At 52.3% G+C, this 22,371-nt stretch overlaps 1 protein-coding gene across 1 annotated transcript; it reads right to left on the bottom strand.

Moving 5' to 3' along the window:
• Positions 1-1,547: 1,547 nt before the first annotated feature.
• Positions 1,548-21,705, bottom strand: COL6A1 (collagen type VI alpha 1 chain). Its single transcript, XM_034065365.1, has 35 exons — positions 21,429-21,705; positions 20,621-20,750; positions 19,494-19,694; positions 19,088-19,247; positions 18,817-18,939; positions 18,702-18,722; positions 18,550-18,570; positions 18,403-18,447; positions 18,034-18,087; positions 17,323-17,367; positions 17,197-17,223; positions 16,848-16,874; positions 16,697-16,741; positions 16,418-16,471; positions 15,673-15,735; positions 15,296-15,358; positions 15,132-15,185; positions 15,018-15,053; positions 14,835-14,897; positions 13,297-13,359; positions 10,820-10,882; positions 10,401-10,463; positions 9,940-9,990; positions 9,819-9,854; positions 9,307-9,369; positions 9,090-9,155; positions 8,470-8,505; positions 8,150-8,186; positions 7,493-7,501; positions 6,692-6,825; positions 5,565-5,674; positions 5,152-5,335; positions 4,674-4,848; positions 4,253-4,282; positions 1,548-3,580 (listed from the first exon to the last, which is right to left on the bottom strand). The coding sequence occupies exons 1-35, from the start codon at positions 21,535-21,537 to the stop codon at positions 2,970-2,972; spliced, it is 3,072 nt and encodes a 1,023-aa protein (XP_033921256.1). The 5' UTR covers positions 21,538-21,705; the 3' UTR covers positions 1,548-2,969.
• Positions 21,706-22,371: the final 666 nt, after the last annotated feature.

Here is a 22,371-nt window from a genome sequence, read left to right as displayed (position 1 = left end):
AAGCAGAAGAGTCGAGACTGAAATATAACCAGAAATGGAAGACAAAGAGTCCTGCATATTTGGCTCAAGCACCTGATAAAGGCTTCTGTCATCCTGCCTGCAAAGAAGAGGTTAGAGGCAAGGCAACGTGCCTGAACACAAGGTGCTGGACACTGTTTGCCACCAGGCTCTGTCTAAAACCCTTTTTCTCTGGATAAACTGGATTTTAAAGGAAATATTTGGCTTTTCCTCATGGTAAAAACAACAAACACTCCAGAATGGAGGCTTGGGAACTGACATTCGTGGTGGGTTGGGTTTTCTTCCTCTTTCAATAGAGGGAAAAAGCAAGGGAATGGTTGCAGGGGGGATGAAAGGAAGCAGTAAAAAGCCCTTCTGCCGCTTGCTTTTTCAGCTGAAAAGCTGCAAACCAGCCCAAAGGCTCAGAGAACCTTCCCTGGGTGTCTTTTCTATCTCTGCATTTGACATGCTCTAGCTGGGGGGTGAAGCATGCAGCCTCCTTCTCTGACCCCTGCCTTGCTGACAGCATCGCATCCCACTGCCTGGGCAGCCCTTACTGCTCTGTGTAACCCAGGGGCTTGTCCATGTCATGTTCCCTTCCCTGATGGATGACTCATGCCGAGGAGTGTGGCAGGCCATGAAGAACTATTTCATGAGCTGTAACAATAACCATCTTTATGAGGGCAGTTTTTCCTCATGACAGGAGAGCAGATGGGATATAAACTGCAGGCCCCCACAGAGGTACTCCTCAAACTTTCCATCTGGGAGTGAGGTGTTCCCAGGGATGCGGGATGGCCACGGAGCCTTGACTGAGATGCCTGGCCCAGGAGACAGCATGACTAAGAGGAGGACATGAGACATGTTACAGAAACAGGACATGAATGTGGGCTTCTGTCTGGGGAACAAGTGACTTTGCGTGCATTGACAGTGGCAGTTTGGCCTGGGAGCTTCGCCAAACTGGATCATGGAATAATAGAATGGTTAAAGACCATATAGGAATGGTTAAAGTTGGAAGGGACCTTAAATACCATATAGATCCCATAGGCAAGGACACCTTCTGCTAGACCAAGGGATGTTTGACATCTCCATCATGAGCCCTCTCTGCAGAGCAGCATCCTTATGTGCTTGGGAAATAAAGTATTAAGGAGAGATGCTGAACATAAGTAGAAAGCAAACGCAGCTTACCTCTTCACCTGATGCTCACTAACCCTCCCTCTGCACATGGTCTTCTGAAACGATACTTATGTGTGTATGTATGGAGGCAAACAGAAGCTGTGCAAGTCATTTCCCATCCTTTGAGAGTTCAGTGCTCTTCTCATCGATTCATTACACACTATTTAACAGATGCAGAGAATTCACAGTATATTTCTCAAATCAGGGCATTTGATAATAGCCACATTTGCAATACAAAAGCACTAGATCTCTTGTTCTATCCCTTACAGTACCATGGGAGAAGTTCTGCTGGAATCCCTGCAGATCCCAATAAGCTGTATTTTAGTGTGGCTTTTGGAACATTCAGAACCCTGGCAATTAAAAGTCAAACAAACTTCCAAAGGGGTAGTGGAAAACAATTTATTTGACAAATCTCCAAAGTGGACCATTTTAGTAAAACACAGGCATAACATAAAACTAACCCATACAATGGGGTTTGGGATACAAAGTGGGATGCTGATACCTGGCAATCACTGTTGCTGTCTCAGAAGCACATGGATTCATAGCAAGAGCACCAATGGAAGCGCTGAAACAACATCTCACCCAGACAAACCACATCTTCAGCGTGGTCCTGGAAACAACTGTGTAAACACCAGGGGCCCACATCACCCAGGCAGTGATAGCACCTTTGTCAGTATACCTGTAGGGTTGGAGCCAAAGACCCTGGCAGATAGCGGCAGCCTTTCCCTTGGCTGGGTTGCGGATGAGGCTCTCATTCAATGTATAGTACAGTTAGTGGGTTTCCCTAGGTGCCTAACTCCTGGATGGTCCTATGGAAACCTGGGAATTAGACACTTCTGGAAAATAAAATAATTACGAAATCCCAATAACTGGGCTCAGAGAGGTTTTCCAGAATCTTGGACCTTGGACCATAGCACAAGTCATCAGGTTATTCACGAGGTTCCTGGTTCCACTGTAAGACAGTGAGATCAGTGAAGGAGTGCAGTTACATGGCTTCTTGTAGGGTTTCCCCCCTCCCCAGTGGCTGATGTCCAGCTTTCCTTTGGTCAGCTCCCAGCCTCCCTGCTCTGAATGGGAATGTCAGTGCTGAGGGATGCTCCACAACCCGCCTCTTCCTCAGCTTGAGAACTCAGTGCTCCATCTCACGGCTCTGGAGGCCAGAGAAGCTTCCACCCCAGTCTGAGTAATGCAATCTAGCCCTCACCACCATATCATATCACCATGGGAGATATGAACCAAACATGCCAGCCATGACAAAAATCCCCTCTCAAAGCCTATTGAAGTGTTGAACATTCCACTTGAAGCACAGCATTAGGTTCAGGCCATTGTGAGCTGGGCAAGTGCTCAGCTGATGAAAGAAAGAAGGAAATGAACAAACCCTCTGTATCTGTAAAGAGCATCATCAGCCTTATGAGACCAGGTTAGTTCTTAATGCTACAAAATTCCTCATCCCAATTCTCTATTTTTTAGGCCAAAAACCAGTGGGATGAGGTTGATCCTGCTGTTCTAGTGTTTTACTGCTAGGAGTACTTGTGTTACCCACTGTGGGGAGAGGGGGAGGCAGCCATGGGCAGGAAGGGAGGTCTGAGGCTAAGAGAGTAGAGATGCAGATGACGAAGCAGGGGGAGAAAGCAGGGAACTGTGGACAGCCAGGCTGTGGCACTGTGGCCATCTGCATAGACACGAATTCCTGAAGTTGTTGAAAATACTGGATTTGGGGTTTTTCTTTGGTTGTTTGCTTTCATTTTTTGGTGAGACAGAAGCAGGCAATGGCCTTGGCAGGACACCCACCCGGATGCTCAGTCAACAGCTATTTTCCTGGACACAGTTTGGTAGAAGACCCCCCGCAGCAACGAGGAGTAGTCGGGCACACGGAAGAGGTGACGCTCCCCATAGACCACATCGTAATCCGCGCTCTTCCCCGTGACCAGGACACGGATGTTGGGCTCATTGGCTTGGCTGCCCACCGCCAGCACATAGATCTCAATGCCAGCCTGCTGAGCCTCCTGCACAGCCCTTTCAATGGCCCTGGCAGTGATGCCTTGAGAGTTGCCATCAGAGAACACCAGCACCCTCTTCTTGGCCGCGGCGCGGGACGAGCGCTGGTACAGCCCCGTCACATACCGCAGGGCAGCATTGACATCGGTGGCATCGTTGATGAACTCCATGTTGTCAATGGCTTTGGCGATGACCGTGTAGTTGTGCTGGAACTGAGCTTCCACCTTCTGCTGGTTCCGGCCACTGTACTGGACCACGGAGACACGCACGGAGTCATCGGCAGGTTTCCCGGCCTCCAGGAACCGCTCTGCCAGCCGCTTCACAAACTTCTTGGTGGTCTCAAAGTTCTTGCTCCCGACGCTGGTGGAGCTGTCCACCAGCAGAGTGATGTCTGCCAGCCCGGAGAAGGTGACTGCAAGGGGAAAGCACTGTTAATGTTGGGCTTCTCCTGCTCCTTCCCTGGGAAGCTTCCTAAGGAATCGCCACTCTCTGGGTGTTTGCTAGCTTGGTTTGCCCTATCCCAGCACTGTCCTGTGCTTTTACCCTTTCATTCCTTATTTGCTGCATTCCCAGGTTCTTATCTGGGTTAGTTCATCTAGTGGCTCTTGTTGCTTCAATGCATGTTGCCATTGCATGGCTGGGAAACCCACTTCATCTCTCTTGGCTGGCTTTTTTCCCATGATGAGTCTAAGGATTGTATACATTCCTTTCTAAGGATGTATCCCACCAAATTCCTCTCCATTCTCACTTTTCAAGAACCTTTCCTAAATACCTCTGCCTCAATACTGACTTTTCCTCATGCTCCCATCACTAACAACAGTTGATCTCATTACCTGCCTCAGCTAAAATTAAGGTTAAAACATGGCACAGCCTCCTCTCCCAAGGTTTGAGGTGCCAGAAAAGCAACTATCCAGGCTTTTCCCCCATATGCTTTGGGTTGGTTTGGTGTTGCCTCCCTTCTCCAGCCCAGAAGCCTCCCTGTTGCAAGAGGTATCCAAGGTAGGCATTCCCACAAACACAAGCTCCCATTCCCCCCCTGCACAGCACCCACAACCCTTGTGTGTGGAACAGAGTCAATACTCACTTGGGCAGGTATAGTCTGGACATTTTTTCTCTGTTAAAGGAAATGGGAAAGAGTAATTTTCACCAGCTCACCCTGGAAAACCTCTTTTCCTACAGCTTCCCACAAAGCCACAAGAGGGACAACCACTTCATTCACAGCTATGCTGTGAAAGGTGCTGTGGAAAGCCTAAAGGGGCATCAGAGCATAGAGAAAGGCTGTGGACGGAGATGCCTTGCAGCAGAAGAGGAGCTGCACCCAATTACAAAGTGTCCCAAGGTACGAGATGTCCTTATTCCTTATTTAATTCAGCCTTGAAGGCCGTTCTCTTCCTGCAATCACTGCTGAAGAGCATCACTGGGGAAAGGCAAGGCAGTGCAGCCTGCATCCCTCCCCTTTAGGCTGAGGCAATCCTCACTACCTCCACAGCCAATCTCTCACCCACCTTGGCAGACGTAGGAGGTGATGTTCTGCAAGAAGGTGTCATCTAGGAGCTCGGCGTAGTTGTCCCTTTGAATGGACAGTCCTGGCCTGGTTGGTCTGCTCAAGCAGGCGATGTCATTGAGGTGATCGGGATTCGGAGGGTTCCGGAAAATGTCACCAATCCCAAGGGAAACCACCTGCAGGAAGAGAAGAGTCCACATCTTATCATAGAATCACAGCCTGGTTTGGGTTGGAAGGGACCTTGAACACTGCCAGGGATGGGGCAGCCACAGCTTCTCTGGGCACCCTGTGCCAGCGCCTCAGCACCCTCACAGGGAACAGCTTCTGCCTAAGAGCTCATCTCAGTCTCCCCTGTTCTGGCAGGTTCAAGCCATTCCCCTTGGCCTGTCCCTACAGGCCCTTGGGTAGCAAACACATGGAGACCCTCAGAGAGCCCCCTCTAGCTCCCAGTGCTGCATAGCAGGACCCCCTGCACTTACTGGGGTGACATCGCACAGGGAACTGAGCGGGGTAGGGTCCCGCAGTGTGTCGGAGCGTCCGTCTGTGATGACAATGGCAACGCGCTTGTCTGAGGTGAACCTCTGCAGCAGGTTATCCCTGGTGAACTGCAGAGCTTCTCCAGTGTAGGTGCCCCCAGCTATCCAGTTCAGGTTCTTGATTGCCCTGCAAGCACAGACACCAGTGAGCCTGCACGTGGTCCCTGCATGGGGCTTTGGGTGGAAAAGCAGCAAGCTCTTGGCCTCAGTACCACCTACAACTGCTACTTTCAACTCAAGAACACACAGCATCCTTGCAGTTGTAGGAGCTTATGGCCTGGAGATGGAGGATGGGAGGGAAATAAGTGTCCTTGGATCTGGTCCCTGCACGATGTACCAAGACCCCACAGACTCACTGTTTGAGTGCGCCGATGTTGTCTATGTTGGCATCCCCCATGGCCACCAGCTCCTGCGTGTTGTCATGGCTGTACTGCACAACACCCACACGGGACTCTGTAGGTTCAAACTGTTAGGGGAAAAAGAGGTGGGAGTTTGGGTCAGGTACATCAGGGAGTCCTGGAGGCTCAGGAATCCTGCTGATGGTTTGTACTGAACCCCTTCAGTTCAAGCCCTTCAGGCTCTGCTGCCTCTTCTCTGCCTTACTCCAGGCAGAAGAAGTTCCGACAGGAGTGGATGCACATGGGTAAAACAAGACCCAAACCCAGGTTCCTGGTTCAGTGGTCCCAACACAAGCCATTGGCCATGGTGAGTGGCTTGGAATAGATCTTTCTTCAAAGCTTGCTTTTGTTCCAACACAGTGGTTTTGGTGCCCAACTCTACCCTTCCAGCCAAAGAGACCCATGCATGCCCACACAAGCATCCAGCAGCAGCATATTGTGACTTTGCAGCCCACGTACCTGGTTATATATATGTTATTTATATGTCTGGCTATGCCTTAAGACTAGATCCCAAACATCCTAGCCAAATCACAGAGCAAATGACATTTCCCATGCACAGTAGGTTACTAGGCGAGAGTTAGGAGCAAGCATTTGTGCCCCTCCTCAAACTGAAAGGCTTAATATAGGGATAATATTGCTGGTTTGGGCTGAAAAGGTCCTTTTTAGCAGTGTGCTTAACTGATAACCTAAGCCTGGGGAGGGGAACAAGAGTTCCTGGGGGGTTGGCCGTTAGAGTTGTAACGCACAATGTGTTATCTACTCCAGCCAGAAATGCTCAGTGGGACGAGGAAGAGACTGATTGATCAGGCAAATGCCTTATGAGCTATTTACTCTGGGACATGGAGGAAGAGCTCACACACAGCAGGAAGAGTCCCTTTGTCCAGGATGAGTGAAACGACTGTATGTTGGGACAACAAACCGATCTCTATCTCTTCATGAAGCTAGCAAGACCCAAGACCCAATCCCAGCTGTACACTTGAAGCTAAGCCTTGCGGAGGGTCTTTGGAGGAGGCACATCCCCACTGTCCTGCTTGATAACATGAATACACACAAGTGTGCATCCATGCAGGCGGTGGGAACCTCACCTTCACGCGCTCATCCTTGCTCAGGCGGTCGATGACTTTGATGATGAAGTCCTTGGCAATCTGGAAGTTCTGCAGGCCGATGCTTTCCGAGCTGTCCAACACGAAGAGGAGGTCGATGGGCCCGCAGGTGCACTCTGCAGCAGGGCACAGGACTTAAACCTCCTCTTTCATGTGTGTTTTCTATGTGAGCAGCATGTTTTGCCAGGGAGCCATGCCAAAGCGAGCAGCTGGTGGCTGCTGTTAGCAGTGTGTGCCCTATCTACCTGCAAAGCAGGGGGTAAAAGCAGCAAAATAGCCACATAGGAGACTTAAGAGTCACTTTACTAACTCCTATGTAGCACTTCCACACTGTAAGTACCTTCCAAACACCCCATAATTGTCCCAAAACCCAGTAAAAGCCTTTTCACTTCTTCCATTCACCCAGCCCAGGAGGACAGAGATGATGCTGGTGTGCTGGAGGAGGCTAACTCAGCTTGTTCCCCCCTCTTTGCCATGGCTAAATAGCATCATGAGCCCTTGGCTCTTCCTTCAACTTTTGGCCTGCAAACCCAACCTGCTGGGACAGCATTAGGGAAAACACACCCAGCACATTCCATTGCACCCTGAATCCTGCATCTGCATCCATGCAGCATCCTCAGGAAGAGCTCACTGCCCTTCCCTGCCTTGCTCGAGCTCTGTCCTCCCTCCTGGGCTCTCAGCACATCCCCATAGCAGAAAGCAAGGAGAAGGGGAAAGGAGGGGTGCAAGCAAGGAGAAGGGCTAGCAAATGTTTGCAGAGCAGCCTTGCCAAGTAACACTCACCACAGCAAGCTGGAGGAGAAGGGAGAGAAAGAGAGAACGTTAAAATGCTGGTCACAAGGCTTTTTGTGTTTCTGCAAACCCAAAGAAACCTCATTGGGACAACTGAAGCTCAGAGAGGTTTCCTTCCCGTTGGAAATACCCATCCTTCTTTCCTGTTTCACACTGGGATGCTCCAACCTGGAGCAGGAGAGCTCGGTTTGTGCACACACTGATGTGTTCTTATTTAAGTGAGAATCAAAGCTGATCCTGGAGGAATTAAGTAAATCACCGGAGTATGGAGCTCACACTCAGCTCCCTACATATCCTGTGTCCACCAGCACTTCATTACTAGCTAGAAACCCCTTGCAGCACATGTACTGCTGCTCCGCATGGCAGGACACCAGAGAACAGGTCTTCCCATTCCCAAGAGGAAAGCCAGGCCTTGCTCTTTATGATCAAAACCCATTGTAAAATGGTCCACACAAAGGGTTTACACCACTGGGTCAAGAGAAGGTACAACCAAGTGCAAATGATTTGCCTCTTTTGGGTTGCTATGAAGGGGATCTCCCCTCCTTCAGCTCATTGACTTAGTAATAACTAGTGGAAGAGGAGGACTGCCCATAAGCATCCTTCTGCATGCCACCCCCTGAGCAGGGTAGGAGGTATGGGGATACTCACAGCACATCTTCATGATTATGTCCAAGATTTCACATTCCTGCAAACAGAGGTAAAGATTTGATGCAAGAACAGCAAAGGCAGCCCCCAAGTGCTGCCCACCACCTCCATCTGCTGCTCTGTGCCCTCAAAGCACAGGTCCTGATCTGGACATGAGGGATGGGCTGGCATGAAGGCAATCTGACCAGTGAGAGTTGCTGGGATGGTAACGGGGAGCAGCATGAGGCTCCCCCAGCATTAATCCCCTCCTAGGAGCCATTGTGTGGGGCAGGCGAAGCACAGACCAAGCAAAGCAAGCAGCACCCCAATCCCATCCTACTCACATCTGGTCCTGGAGGTCCCACAGGTCCTGCTGGTCCCTGTCAGATAGAGAAAGCAGTTATAAGAGCAGCCAGTTCCTATCTGTGGCCTTCTCTGCTAACACCTTGCTAAACAATAGAGAGCCTGGAAATGCCTTTTTGGCTTCCCACTTGCTGACCACTGGGCTTTGGGCAGGTACATCTGCTTGCCTGCATGATGCCCTAGGGATGCACTGGGGTGAAGGGCAAGGAGACCCACTTCCACACGTGCCATGGCCACCAAGGCTTGGCAATGACCCCACAACACCCAGGTGATGGGTGGATGGATTCCACTTGCCTGTCTTGTAGCCTCCAGGCCAATGTGAAGCAATGCAAACAAGTGGTGACTCAAGAGGAACTGGAATGCTTTCAGGATGGTCACTCCAAAAGGCTGCTTTCCCCTTATTGAACCTGATTATGTGAGGACACTTGGCACATAAGTGTCTGCACTTTCTGCCCTGATTTTGGGATGAACATGGTGTTTCAGAGTCCTCTGTACTAGGCTGTAGCAGCAGGTTTGAAGAGCAGGTCTGTGGTGAACCCTGCTGTTGGGAACCCCATCAGCCCCACACATTGGTGCAGACCCTGCCAGGGTCCTTACTTACTGGGCGGCCTTCTGGTCCCCGGTGGCCCTTTGCTCCTTTGATGCCCATGGGGCCAGGGTTTGGGTTCTGGAATGAAAACAAGACCGAAATCCATCAATCTGTGTGTGTCAGTTCTGCACCTTCCCCTCCTTGGGTCTGCTGAACCCCTAACACGTTATCTGAGGCTGCTGGATCCAACCAGAAGAGTTAGGGCTTCAGCTTCATACACATCACTCACATCATTGCCAGGGTCTCCAGCTTCTCCTTCATCACCCTTAGGACCGACATAGCCTTTTGTTCCCTGAAAAACAGCACAGACAAGACTCTTGCATGGAGAACTATTGTTATATCATGGAAAGTTTGGTGCTGTGTGCAGTGACCTTGTGAGAAATGCCTTGGGAAAGGGATGGAGAGCAAAGTATAAGCTCCCCAGCACCAAACTGCAGTGCTATTGAAGGAAAGAGCTTCTTAGGTGTCTTTTAGTGTTATAGCATCATCCCTGGGTGATGCTATCAACCCCAGACTCTGGCTCTACTGAAAGCACTCATCCCAAGCTGCTGTCCTTAGGGGATCACATAGGCAGGATACTTCCACCAGAAGTATTCAGTTCAAGGAGAGGTGGACAGAAGGAAAAGAGGGTTTGGGAGGTGGAGGATGCTTCAGGGAGCCCATTTCACCATTCAGCAAAGGGAGAGGCTTTAAGGAGCCAAATAAGTTTCTGTTGGGTGTAAGGGGAAGCAGCACACTTACATTGATGCCAGGGTCACCTCTGTCTCCTTGCTGACCCTGGGGATGAAGGGAAGGAAGTACGTTAGATGAGACAAGCATCAATAATGGGCTTAGAGCTTCAGAACAGCACAAAACAACTTACTGGGGCTCCTGTGAATCCAATTGTGCCATTCCCAGGAGGGCCATCTTCCCCCTGGGAAGGAAGGGAGCAATAGGTGAGATAATGAAAAGCAGATCCATTAGACAGCACAGCACCTTGGGCAATTGATCTCCAGTAAAATGGGCAGGAAATGTGGTACTGGTGGGTTGGACACTGGTCCAGGCAGGTAAAAGGACCACTTTGCTTGTGTGTGACTTGCACAGCCACTGAGAGGTAAGTGGCACTGTCCCTCTCAGCAACTGGGGCTGGGAACAGACAGAGGATGACTCTTGGAGCCTGCAGATGTGATGTATATTCCAAAGCAGGCTGCTTGCAAGTTTTCCAGGCATCTCCTCCGTGTATGGACAGAGTTACTTCACTTTCTGAGCTGGATGATGCTGTGTGTCCTGTTGGACACCCTTCCCAGTGTGGCATACAACCCCCTCTGTGCAAACCCCACTCACCCTTTCTCCCATCAGGCCAGGGTCTCCAGGCAGCCCAGGTGCTCCAGGCAATCCCTTTGGACCCTGGAAGGAGCAGAAGCAGCAATCAGTGCACACACCATCCTTTGAGCTGGGAAGGTGATGCCCATCATGGAAGGTATTTTTACTTACACAAGAGCAATGCAAAGCCCACAGATGGTTTTGTGATGGGAAGCTCATGGTGTGGCTATACCTTCTACATGGAATGGCTTTTGGTAGGTAGGGAATAAAGGCAGCCATGGCCTTAAGAACCCATATGTCTGAAAGGAAACTAGCATCCAAGTTTGTACCTACAAGTTTCCAAGATCCCAGGGATTTAGGGGCAATCCTAATGGACATCCTCTCCTGGTCTTCTCTTCATTCCCTCCCCTCAGAAGATGCAGTGATGAAAAAGCACTCACCTCATTGCCACGGGGGCCATCATCTCCCCTGTAGCCCTTGGGTCCTGGGGGTCCAGCCTCACCCTAAGGAAACACAAAGAGATCTCACAATGGGGATTTGAGGTTGATTAACATGGGGTTAATGCAGATGGGGAGATGCTTCAGAAGCACAGCTGGGTTGCACGGTGGCATCACATCGGCTGTGCCAGAGGTGCCACTGGGCAGAGAATGGTCCTTGGAGATGCAAGTCACCCTAAAGGTGACACAGACATCCCTTCCATCTTCTGCTTATTGCCAACAACCTTCTGCAGGGTTTATTTGCCAGAGGATTGGTAATGATGGTAGGTAACAACCATGTAATGATGCTCTTCCCATGCGGATGCAGGCTCCTGGAAGCACTTGCTCAGTGGTACCCGGGCTTCAGCATTGCAGCGGTGGCTGCCCCATCCCTGGCAGTGTTCAAGGTCAGGTTGGACACAGGGGCTTGGAGCAGCTGCTCCAGTGGAAGGTGTCCCTGCCCATGGAACTGGATGAACTTTAAGGTCTCTTCCATCCCAAACCAGGCTGGGATTCTATGTGGGTGACAGAGGACTTGGCATTACACAGTACAGAGCCCTGAACTGTGCAAGGCACGTGAGCCTCTCTCTGCACAAAATCCCATAAGAGACAAAGCTTGGAAGGAGGGACAGGACCTCATGACTGCTCACATCAGCCAAAGCTGGATCCACAGCACCCTTGCCTCACACAGTGCAATTCCCTCATGGCCCTGCAGGAGTTTATGAAGATGCAGGATTTGGGGTCAAAGAATCTTGAGCAGTTCCATGTCCATTACCTTTCTGGGTGTGACAAGAACCATGTGAGGGATGGGGCACCATGGCCAGGATGAGAGAGAGGCCACCAAACCTGCCCATGAGCATCATGCTGACCTTTAGCTTCTCTTGGATGGAAAGAGGATGACAGAGAGTCACAGGTTAGTGGGACTCCTTTCCCCTTGCCAAGACAAACAGGCTCTGAGAGCCAGAGCTTGCAGATCGCATGGCTTGAAACACACTCATGGTTGCCAAAGCCCCGCACTTGCCCAAGCCCAATTACTCATTCAGTTCTAATCTGGCCAAGCAAAAGCATTCTTTCAGAGCTGATGGAAAGAAAACTCTTGCTTTGCAACTGCTTTTGAAATCCCCTTGGAGCACTGGGGCAAGTCCCTGGCCTGGGGAAGCATTGGAGCTGCTTCTGTAATGCTTCCTCCTCTGATGGGGTTTGTCCCAGGTTTGGTGCTGGGGAGGTTAAAACCATATCCCACAGGCTCAGGAACAGCAGGGAGACTGCTCCTTCTCCTTTGTCCTCCTCCCCAAGGGAAGGCTGGGTGGAAGCAGGATCTATCCCAGCCTCCATGCTTGCACACACACATCTCCCAGGCTTGCGTCTGGCATCTTCTGTGCAGTCCTTCTGCCTTGAACCAAGGATGAGCCTCTACCACTTGGAGAGCAGCTCCAGCCCTCCTTCCTCTGCTGGTGTCCACCTGCAGCACTGGTCCATCACACAAACACATTCTTCCTCTTATGGCCACCTCCCACCGTGGCAGCATCCCCATATGGCCCATGCTGGGGACGACATGAACGCAACAGTGGCTGTCCCATGCTTCACATCTCCTTCATGGCTCTTGGTCGACCATAGAGGAGTTCAAAACTGCCTTGTCTTTATCCTCACGCTGGTGTCCATGTTTCCACCTTCATGGAAGTCCTGCTCCACCAGGGAATGTTTGTGTCAGTCACTTCCCTGTATCTTGGGCTCCATCACAACTGATGGTGTATGGGGAGAAGCTGTCCCACAGAGCCCTGTCCAAGGGTGCTGTCAAAGGATGCTTGCCTAGCTGCAAGGACCGTTGGCCATTGCAAATCAGTGCTATCGCCATGGAGGATTAACCCAGCAACACCTCCAGACCCAGACTCTGGGAAGAAAGAGCCTGTAACTGAAAGCATGGGATGCTTTCCTCAGGCTGGAGGTAGTCCAGAAAGCCCTTGGGGTCTAAGATCTGTTCCTTGAGGCACACAAGGACAAGCAGAGCCCAGAGCAGGAGGGCCAGGCCTTGTAGCAAGCAGACTTGAGGAGAGCTGGCTTTGCAACAGATGTCTCTGCAGATGCCAAGGGTGTCAGGGACACTGCTGGGGCCCTGTCAGGCTTATCCTCACTGACACAAGATGTCCCATTGACTCCCTTGACCTATGTGACATTTTGTGCATCACTGCCGCTTGTGCTTGCCTGTTTCCAAATCTGTCAGACAAGTTGGCATGTGTTCCTATGGGATTGGGAAATGGCATGGAGGTTGCTCCATCTCCATTCTTACAGCCTTGTTCATATCCCCACCTCTCTGAGAAATCCCTGTCTCTTTCCTCCAGGTTTGCTATCCAGTCTGGAAGATGCTGTGGCATCAGCCCCACTCTTCCCAACGGTTCCAACCACTTCCACTTGGAATCCAGAAGGTTAAACCAAGATCTTACCTGGTCTCCAGGTGGTCCGAGTGGTCCTTCCCGTCCTTGATCACCTGGTGGTCCAGGCTCTCCCTGAGGATGCACACAGAGGGTATGAGGAACCCAAAGAGAGAAAGGTGTAGGATACAAAGGGCCCTGCATGTAATGGGGAGCAGGGATGCAGCACTGATGGCACATGCTGGATATGAACTGGGAGAGAAAGCTATTGGAGGTATTGGGAGAACAAAGACAGGCTGGCTTGGCCAGCTTGAAACCAAGGCAGCCTCAAGAGGAAGACCTGGAGGGTGGGAGTGCTTCCCTCTAGGCAATAGGTTTCAACCCATTTTGTGCCAGGAAAGCAAATCCATGCAGAGTCCACCTTGCAAAGCTCCTGCAGATACACAGAGAGGATCCCAAAGCCACAGAGTGGCTCTTCCCAACCACATTCTGCATAGGTGTGCTGCTGTCCCCATGCACAGGCAGAGACTCCTGTCTAGCATCCTGCTTCCTCCACCCCACTGTCCCTCTGGAGCTAAGGGAGTTTCCAAAGGGATGAGCTGGTAGATGGGGAAGGACATTCCCACCTCTCACCGCTGATGTTCTCCCCTCTCCTTCCCCAACACTCAGCATCCTGGATTGGCTCCGGGCACCTTTCCCATCTAAACTCACAACCATGAGCCTTGGGCATTACCAGGGATGGGGCAGCTTCTCTGGCCACCACCTCACCCCCCTCATAGGGAAGAATGTCCTTAATCACACCTGACTTAAAGCTTATTGACCCCAAAGCTGTTCTTTGCATGCCAGAGGCTTGCGGATGCCTAGAGCCAAACAGTAAATACAAAACACAACTTCCAAAGGGCCCCGAGCGTCAGGGAAGGACGTTCCTGGCGAGGTTACACAGCCTCGTGCTTGGACTGGAACTTGGAAGGAAGCAGCCCATGGTCTGCTGAACAGTTTAACTGCAGGACACTGGCGTGCTCCATCTCCTGCTCACATCTGCCCCGCACACCATGGGGAGCAGCAAGTGCTAAACACCAAGGGGGAAGCTGCCATAAGTGGATCTTTACCCCAGTAAATGGGCAGAAGACCTGTGCTGGTGGTACTGGGACACCCATTGGGATGCTACTGCTGCCTCCCACTGCCCCAGCCCCCTTGGTCCCTCACCACATGTTTGTCCTGGCCTGCTGAGTGCTCCTCTGCCTGTCCCTCCCAGGCTCGTGTTCAGTGACTCATGCCCTGACAGCAGGAAAAATACTTTCCTAGTGATTCCCACCCAAAACGGGGACGGGTGTTCCTGCACACACTGCCCGGTGGCATCCATACCAGTGGTACCCCACACAGAGCACCACAGGACACCTCGTCCTCCTTGCTCTCCATCAACTGATGCACTGGGCACTCTCCTCTGTTCTGGCTGCTTGGTGATTGCTGTGGGGACACCATCAGGTCCCCCCCTTGGCTGGCAGGAGAAGGCACCGAGCTCGCCTGTTCGCCCACATGCTGATGGAGCCCCTGGCTGCTGAGTGTGACCCTGCTTGCAAGCACAAAAGCTGCCCCATGGATGCAGTTACCGGCTCTCCTCTTGGCCCACGGTCACCCGGTGAGCCCAGGGCTCCTCTTTCCCCATTGCTGCCCTGCAAAGAGATGGAGGACAACAAATCAGGACCCTCCTCTCATTGCCCACCCCTGAGCGGGCTCATCCTTAGCCCTCCTCATCCTTATCCATGCCCTGCCAATGTGGTGTCCTCACTTACCCGTTCTCCAGGAGGACCATCCGGGCCTGGAGCACCCTATGGAAGAGCAAGAGGGGAGGTCAATATGTGGTGGGAAGATGCACGGATGGGGGGCATGGTGGGCAGAGGACTCACCTCATCACCCGTTTCTCCTGCTGGTCCAGGCTCACCCCGGTTCCCAGCAGCACCCTGTATGAGCAAGCCACAAGCAATTAGGATCAGTGATGAGGTTTTGGACAAGCTCTGCTTCAAAGCCAAGGATGAAGCAGAGGATGCTCATACATGGGTGCTTCACCCACCTTCTCTCCAGGGCTGCCGGGAATTCCCTGCCGGCCAGGTTTTCCATCATTGCCAGGCTCTCCCTTCACAAGGACACAAGGCACAGTCAGCATCCAGCAGTGGATTTCGGCTCCCACAGAGGCCATCAGGAGCCTTTAGTGTTCTCCAAGCCCCCTATTCCCAGTGGATCCCCCCCAGCCTGCCCATACAAGCCACCCCCCCCCCCCCCCCCAATATCTCAGGGGTGTTGTGGGAACCATGGGAGCTACATAATGTGATGGCCACAGGCTTGCTCCATAGGCAAGGATGCCAGCAATGGGTAAGTCACCACCTCTCCTTGCAGGAGAGGGATTCCCAGCATCCCTCCTTCCACATGAGGATGGGCAGAGTGGCTCACCTTTCCTCCCTTGGGTCCATAAGCACCAGGATCTCCCTTTGGTCCAGGTGGGCCTTGAGCTCCCTGTTGAAAAAAGGCAGCATCACTGAGAACAAAACCAGCATTACCATCTGTGGGGAAGTGGGCATGGAGCGAGCATCCCAGCATCCAACATCACTATCTGTGGGGAAAATGGGCATGGAGCAAGCATCTCAGCATCCAACATCACTATCTGTGAGGAACTGGGCATGGAGCAAGCATCCCAGCATCCAACATCACTACCTGTTGGAAACTGGGTATGGAGCAAGCATCCCAGCATCACTATCTGTGAGGAACTGGGCATGGAGCAAGCATCCTGGCTCTTAGCTCCCCAGCAGAATGGGAATGTGGACTCCAACGTGACGCAGGGATGGCATGGTACTCATGAAGCCATGCAAGCATCACTGTTGACTACAGTGCTCAAACACTGAGCAGCTCAGGTTGAAACAGCAGCAAAGGTGGTTGTTGGGCTGCTGAGGATAGGCTGCAGTGATTATGGGTACCACTATGGATGTGTCATCCTGGGAGCACAGAACCAAGGAGGGAAACTGGAGAAACACAGTGCCCAGAGAAGCTGTGGCTGCCTCATCCCTAGTACTGGTCAAGGCCAAGTTCCAACCACAGCAACTACCTCCCAACAGGTCCCCTTCTTGGGGATCTCCCCATTTCCATGCACTATCCATGCACTGTGGTTTGTTCTCATGCAAGGGGCACCCACAGTACATACATCAAATCCAGGTGAGCCTTTGCAACCTGGTAACCCGGGGTATCCAGCTTCACCCTGTCAGACAAAGAAGGAATCTCCATGAGCAATGTGTCCATAGGAAGACACTTCCCCACTTCATCCCATACCTCCCAGATACCCAAAAGGGACATCCCAACCATGTCCCTGGCTTGCAGGTGAACCAGAACTCCATTGCCCAGTGTGGGCCACCTTGTTCCCAGATCCCACAATGGATTTGGAGGGTCCTCTGGCTAAGCAGAGTGCCCCAGGCTGGAGATTTACCTTCATGCCATCGATGCCATCGATTCCACGCCTGCCCTTCTCACCCTGAAATGAAGAACAGCTTCCATGAACACCCTTCATGGGGCTTCATCTGGTTGATGCCCTCAGGCATCATCCACAAGGAACAGATGGTGCAAAACCAGAGACTGACCTTGGCTCCTTTGGCTCCTCTTGAGCCCTGCAAAGGGAAGGAGAGAGACATCAGGCCCTGTGCAGAGCAGATCTGTCCCCTCACTGTGCTGCAGCCCCCACATTATCATGGGCTGATGGTGCAGGTATTCACCCTGAGCACCACTTCCTGTTGTGTCTGCCTTGTGCCCACTACATGGTGCTTGTCTAATCCCTAAGGCTGTGTTGGTTCCAAACTGGCTGATCCACTCAGATCCCTGCTCCTGGCATGAGGGATGGATGCGCGGGCACACAGCAGACCCCAACACCATGCAGCTGGGGTAACCAAGCACGGGACATGAATGCTCCCTCAGCATCCTTGCTGTCCTCACCTTTTCTCCTCGACTTCCTTTGTCACCCTGGAGATGGAAAGAGAGAGGAAAACGGGATGATGAGAATGCAGCACAAAGCCTGTGGCCCATCTAGAACCACTCCTGTGACCCTGCAACCCCATGTACCTTCATTCCTTGGTAGCCAACAGGTCCCATGTCCCCTGGCCTGCCCTAGACAATAGAAACATAGTGTTAGGGATGCAAACATCATCACCACAGGGCAGTTTCACCCTGACCACCATAGAAGAGGCTCTCCCATGTCCTCCTATGTGGAAGCATGGGACCATTGTGGAGGGCAGAGAGGACCTGCCTTCACCTCCACCATCTCCAGCCCTTGCTGAGGGTGATGGGAAATGGGTTCTCTGGGACACACATGGATGAAGGGAAGGAAAAAGGCCTGGCAATGGGGGTTTCCAACTTGGGAATGCGTGGGATGAGTAAGTGCCCACTCACGTGTGTGGGAGAAACACACCTCCTAAAATAAGTGTACCTAACGAAAGAAGGAAGGGAGGAGAAGGGAAATAGTTCCCTCATGCTATTAGCTTACTATTTACCAAAGGCTCCCCTGTAACACTGCTGTGCTTGTGTCAGAGGGAGCCCAGAGTCCACCCCTGGGCTGGCACACATGAGTCAGAGCCGTGTCCTCCAGGCTATATTGGGTGAGGAACAAGGAAGCCTTGTAGCAAGAGGAGGGGCCACTGCTTGGCAGGGTGGCTGTGGAAGGAGACACTGGACTGTGACCATGGAGACAGGATGATGCAGGAGATGGTGAGAATGTGCCCAAGAGGTCAGGCCCAAAGTGGCCAATAGAGTCACCAGTGCTGGTTCTTTACTTACTGGGTCTCCAGCCACTCCTTTCTGCCCAGGCAGACCTGGTTTGCCCCTTTCTCCCTGCAATACAGGACAGAAATAGAGTTAGCTCCTCATCCTCTGGAACAGAACAATGACCTGTTGAAAGGAGAACAAGAAGGACAGTAGCAGCAATGCCCCATGGATGTGGGGAGCAGAGGATGCCATGATGGGAGCATGGTGCAGGTCCTTATCCTGCCCATGGAAGTGGTTTGGAGCTAGATGATCTTTAAGGCCCCTTCCAACCCAAACCATGCTATGGTCCTATGATCCATCTCTCCATAGGTCAGTGCTAAGGTACCAAAGACCCCATGGGTATCCAAGTATCCCACCTTATGGCCACAGTCAACCCCTCACCTCATGGCCTGCATCACCAGGAGGTCCAGGAGGCCCTCGGGGAGGCTGTGGAAGGGAGATGTGGGTTAGACCAGCCACCAAGGCACAGCCTGGGGCTATGGGGATGCGAGGGGAAGGGAATAGGGGGTCCCATAAGCCCAAACTCACCTGACACTCGAAGGAGCAGCACTGCCCAAAGAGGAGAAAACAGCATTATAGACACAGCAGGCAGCACCCAGGGCTGTGCCATTGAGCCCCTGCTTGCCTGCAGTGACCCACAGAGGACCGGCTCAGGGTTAGGGCTGGGGAAGGACACTCACCGATTGCTCCGTGTTAACCTTCTGCAAGACAAGAGAGCAAAGGGAAGGTGTTTGATAGGGATGGGCGAGCCCAATGGGAAGGGACAGGCTGGGGAAGGGGGTGCTGGGTGCTCACAATCATGTCGATGATGGTGTTGATGGTCTCCTCCACGTCGAGCTCCCGTGTTGGCTTCAGGCTGGTGGCAGTGAAGTTGCGGCGATAGGCAGGGTCCGTGGCGATGATGTTGAGCCGCTGGTCCTGCAGTGGGGAGGGCACAATGACACCTGCAGGTACCCATGCAGGACCCAGCCCCACAGGGGACCTGCATCCTTCCCTCCCACAGCATCCTTTGTCACACTGGGGTCTTTGGGGTTCCCAGGGAGCATCACTGCTGCATGGTCCCTACCAGGTGGTTGGGGGAGATGGCGACGGAGAACACTTTGATTCCCAGATGTTTGGCTTCGTTGGCAGCATCATCCAGGCCTCCACAAGGCTCCTTGTACCCTTCCAAGGGGTGTCCATCAGTCACCACGATGAGGTATTTATTCTCCTTGTGATGGGAGCCACTGCAAGGGTTTAAAACACCAGATTTAACTGATTCAGCTGGAGAAGAGTGGCTTGGGCACCTCTGGACACACTGCAGCCTATAGCCAAGGGATGCCCTCATTCCACAAAAGCAGGAGTGCTAGAAACCTGTCAGCCCCACGACCATTCCGTGCTTAGGTGACCTCCTGTCCCATCCTGGGATAGAGATAGGAGCTCCCAATGCCCATCCACCATGGCCACACCACCAGCATCACCCGCTGCCTTACCCGATGAGCAGCTCCTCGATGCCCCGCTTGATGGCACAGTCGGTGTAGGTGCCCTTCCCAATGTAGTTCACAGCTGAGACACGGTTCTTCAGCTCGCTCTGCCCGCTGGGCATCGAGGTGAGGCTCTTGATGAGCACAACCTCATCACTGTAGTGCAGTGCTCCAGCATTCCACACCAGGTTGCGGTCGCAGCGGTAGTACCTGCCCGGATACACCAGCACATTAGAACCTTCATCTGCACCCTGCCATCACCTCCACTGCATCTTCATTGGTCCACCATGTCAACACTGCAGGCCTTTATTAGGGCTGCTGCTCTCCTGCAAGCAGGGATGTGCTTCACATGCAAAGCCCAGCCACAGAACCATGTGAGCAGGGCAGTTTGGAAGGGCAAAGGGGTGCCCCAAGGTCAGATAGTTGGGTACAGAGGCTTCCTGAATAGGTACCAGGCTGCAATGGCTGGATCTGAGCAGGAGAAGCTGAGCCAGACAGGGAAACACCACACACAGGACTGTGATGAGGTTTCCACAGCTGGATGTGTTAAAATCAAAGCATCAGAGATTGGTTAAGGTTGGAAAGAACCTTAAGATCATTTAGTTCATCTCAATCTCTCCCCCGTTTCAATTTGAACCCATCACCCCTCGTCCTATCACTACAGTCCCTGATGAAGAGTCCCTCTCCAGCATCCCTGTAGGCCCCTTCCCTACTGGAAGGCTTCTGTGCCTCCTGCAGGATGCTCTGATGGATCAGGGTGTCCTGTGCACTGACACAGCCTGCATCCGAGTGCTGGGTTTAACATCAGAAGTACCCTGCTTCCCCCCACCAAGCACCCAGGTTGTGGTGGGCCTGAGCAGCCAGTACTATGGGGATCAGCATCATTTTGGCACTACAGAATAACCACCCATATCTGTCAGTGCAGGAAGCTGGTGCCTTCCAGAGGGTGAGTGCAGGCAGCCCTGCTAAAGGCCAGAAGGGAATGGCTGTGGACTGGGATAGGGAAGAGACCTGCACCCCCCATCATTAACATCCCTGCTTTTCCCGTCTCCCTCCACAACTGGCCAGCATCAGCATCCCACCCAGCACCAGGCTCAGTCCCTGGAGCATCCTGATCAAACCCCTGTGGGATGTACCTGCTTGTCAGCTTATCAATGAACCGGTTGGTGAAATCTTTCACTTGGGAAACCAAGTCCCCAAAGGGCTTCACCCTAAGGGCAACACTCTCCGAGGTGTCCAGCACGAAGAACAGGTCCACAGGACAGTCTGGGAAGAAGCGGAGAGGCAGGATTGGGATGGTGGCCCTGCTGTATTGCCTCCCTGAGCTGTGTGAAGGGGGTTGCGCTCACATCCCAACCCCACACAAGCACAGACACGGCTGAGATTGCTCATTTTGGCATCAAAGATAAACCAGATATGGAAGCATCAGTTTGGGAAAGCATTTAACAGCTTTCCTCTCTGTGTTTAGCCATTTACATTCAAAGAGTGTCTTTGGAAGACACTGGTTATATAAAATAACATGCAGACGCAGCTTACAAAGCCATAAACCCAACAGCAATGAATGCAACGAGAAACAAGGGGTTTTCTGACACATCCTGGCACAGATACCACTTTAGGAGAGAGCAAAACTGAAAACACTTCTTAACAACCAAACAACAATGTCAAACCAAAACTGGTTCAGAAAGCTAAACCGGTATCAGTGTTATTCCCTCTCCTACATCCTACGGCTACTGGCAACACTTCCCAAGGCAGAGCCAAGGAGAAAGAGCCTAAAAAGCATTAGAAGTGGGTACTTGCTACAGATCCCTCTCCTCAGCAAACACAAAGTCCCAACACAGCTGTGTGCTGCAGCAGAGGCATCCACCCAAGAGGGAACAAGCAAGCGGACTCCTCTGCTGATCCCGAAAGGAGTAAAGCACACAGGGAGCAGCAGCCTGGACTTACCTTCGGTGCTTGCGACCCGGGTGGTGATTTCTGGGCGCTGAGCCTGCAATTCCCCCCCCAGGAAGCCGACCAGGAGCAGCAAAGTGAATACAAAGTCTTGCAGGATCATTGTGCTCGGCTCAGACTCCCATCAAGCTGGAATGAAGCAGGAAATGAAAGGCAGGGAAGAAGCCGGCAGCCGGGATATGCCGTGATCCGGAGGCAGGAGTCGCTGAAGATGTATTTTTCCCACTTTTCCCCCTTGTTTCCGTAGGAGGAAGGGCAGGCGAAGGGTGAGGAGGAGACTTCCCAGCCCCAGCACTGAGGGAGGGATCAGGGGATGTCAGCTCTGAGTCAGGAACGCATGAGGCACCTCTCCTCACCCTATCTGTGGATGTCGCTGTACCTGCAGTGGTACCCTAGCCACCAGCGCCTCATATGCAGGGAGCCCAGCATCAGCATCCACATCCCCACTCCATGGGGTTTATCCTGCTCTATGGAGTGGAAGAGGGCTCAGGGCACCAGCCACACTGCTCCCTGAGCAAGGAAACTGAGGCAGGGGGACAGGCATTCCCATTGCATCCCCACCTGCATGGGAGCTGGCTGGTGTTGTCCTGATAAACAGGGGAGTCCCAGCAAAGGGAAGAGATGGAGCTGTCCCACCCAGGGATGGGGGCATTATGGAAGCAATGCATTTTAGGAGAAGAACCTCCCTAAATTCAGGGCTTTCTACTCAACCCAGCCATAAACCTGAGGGATAAGCTGAGAAAGGAGGGTGGAAAAGTGTTACCCTGCCCATGGCTTGGAACTGGATGTTCTTTATGGTCCCTTCCAAACCAGACTGTGCTTCTACAGGAAACCCCACAGACTGGAAATAACTCCCTTTCCCCAAAGGCCATGCCTAGGGCCAAGAGCAAGGATGGGGTTCAAGTTGTCAAGCCCAGGAGGTAGAAGCCCTTAGGTA

This window comes from Melopsittacus undulatus, chromosome 8, assembly GCF_012275295.1.
Source record: "Melopsittacus undulatus isolate bMelUnd1 chromosome 8, bMelUnd1.mat.Z, whole genome shotgun sequence".
Taxonomy (NCBI): Eukaryota; Metazoa; Chordata; class Aves; order Psittaciformes; family Psittaculidae; genus Melopsittacus; species Melopsittacus undulatus.
The sequence above is the reverse complement of the archived record's forward strand: the minus strand, read 5'-3'. Positions and strand labels throughout refer to the sequence as shown.

What these genes read in the sequence shown, in the direction of transcription:
- COL6A1 (XM_034065365.1), bottom strand. Translation starts at nt 21,537, where the DNA reads ATGATCCTGCAAGACTTTGTATTCACTTTGCTGCTCCTGGTCGGCTTC. An exon ending in GCTGCTCCTTCGAGTGTCAG is followed by an intron (nt 18,448 to 18,549) that starts GTGAGTTTGGGC and finishes TCCCTTCCACAG; the next exon opens with CCTCCCCGAGGGCCTCCTGG. An exon ending in AAGGAGTGGCTGGAGACCCA is followed by an intron (nt 17,368 to 18,033) that starts GTAAGTAAAGAA and finishes TCTATTGTCTAG; the next exon opens with GGCAGGCCAGGGGACATGGG.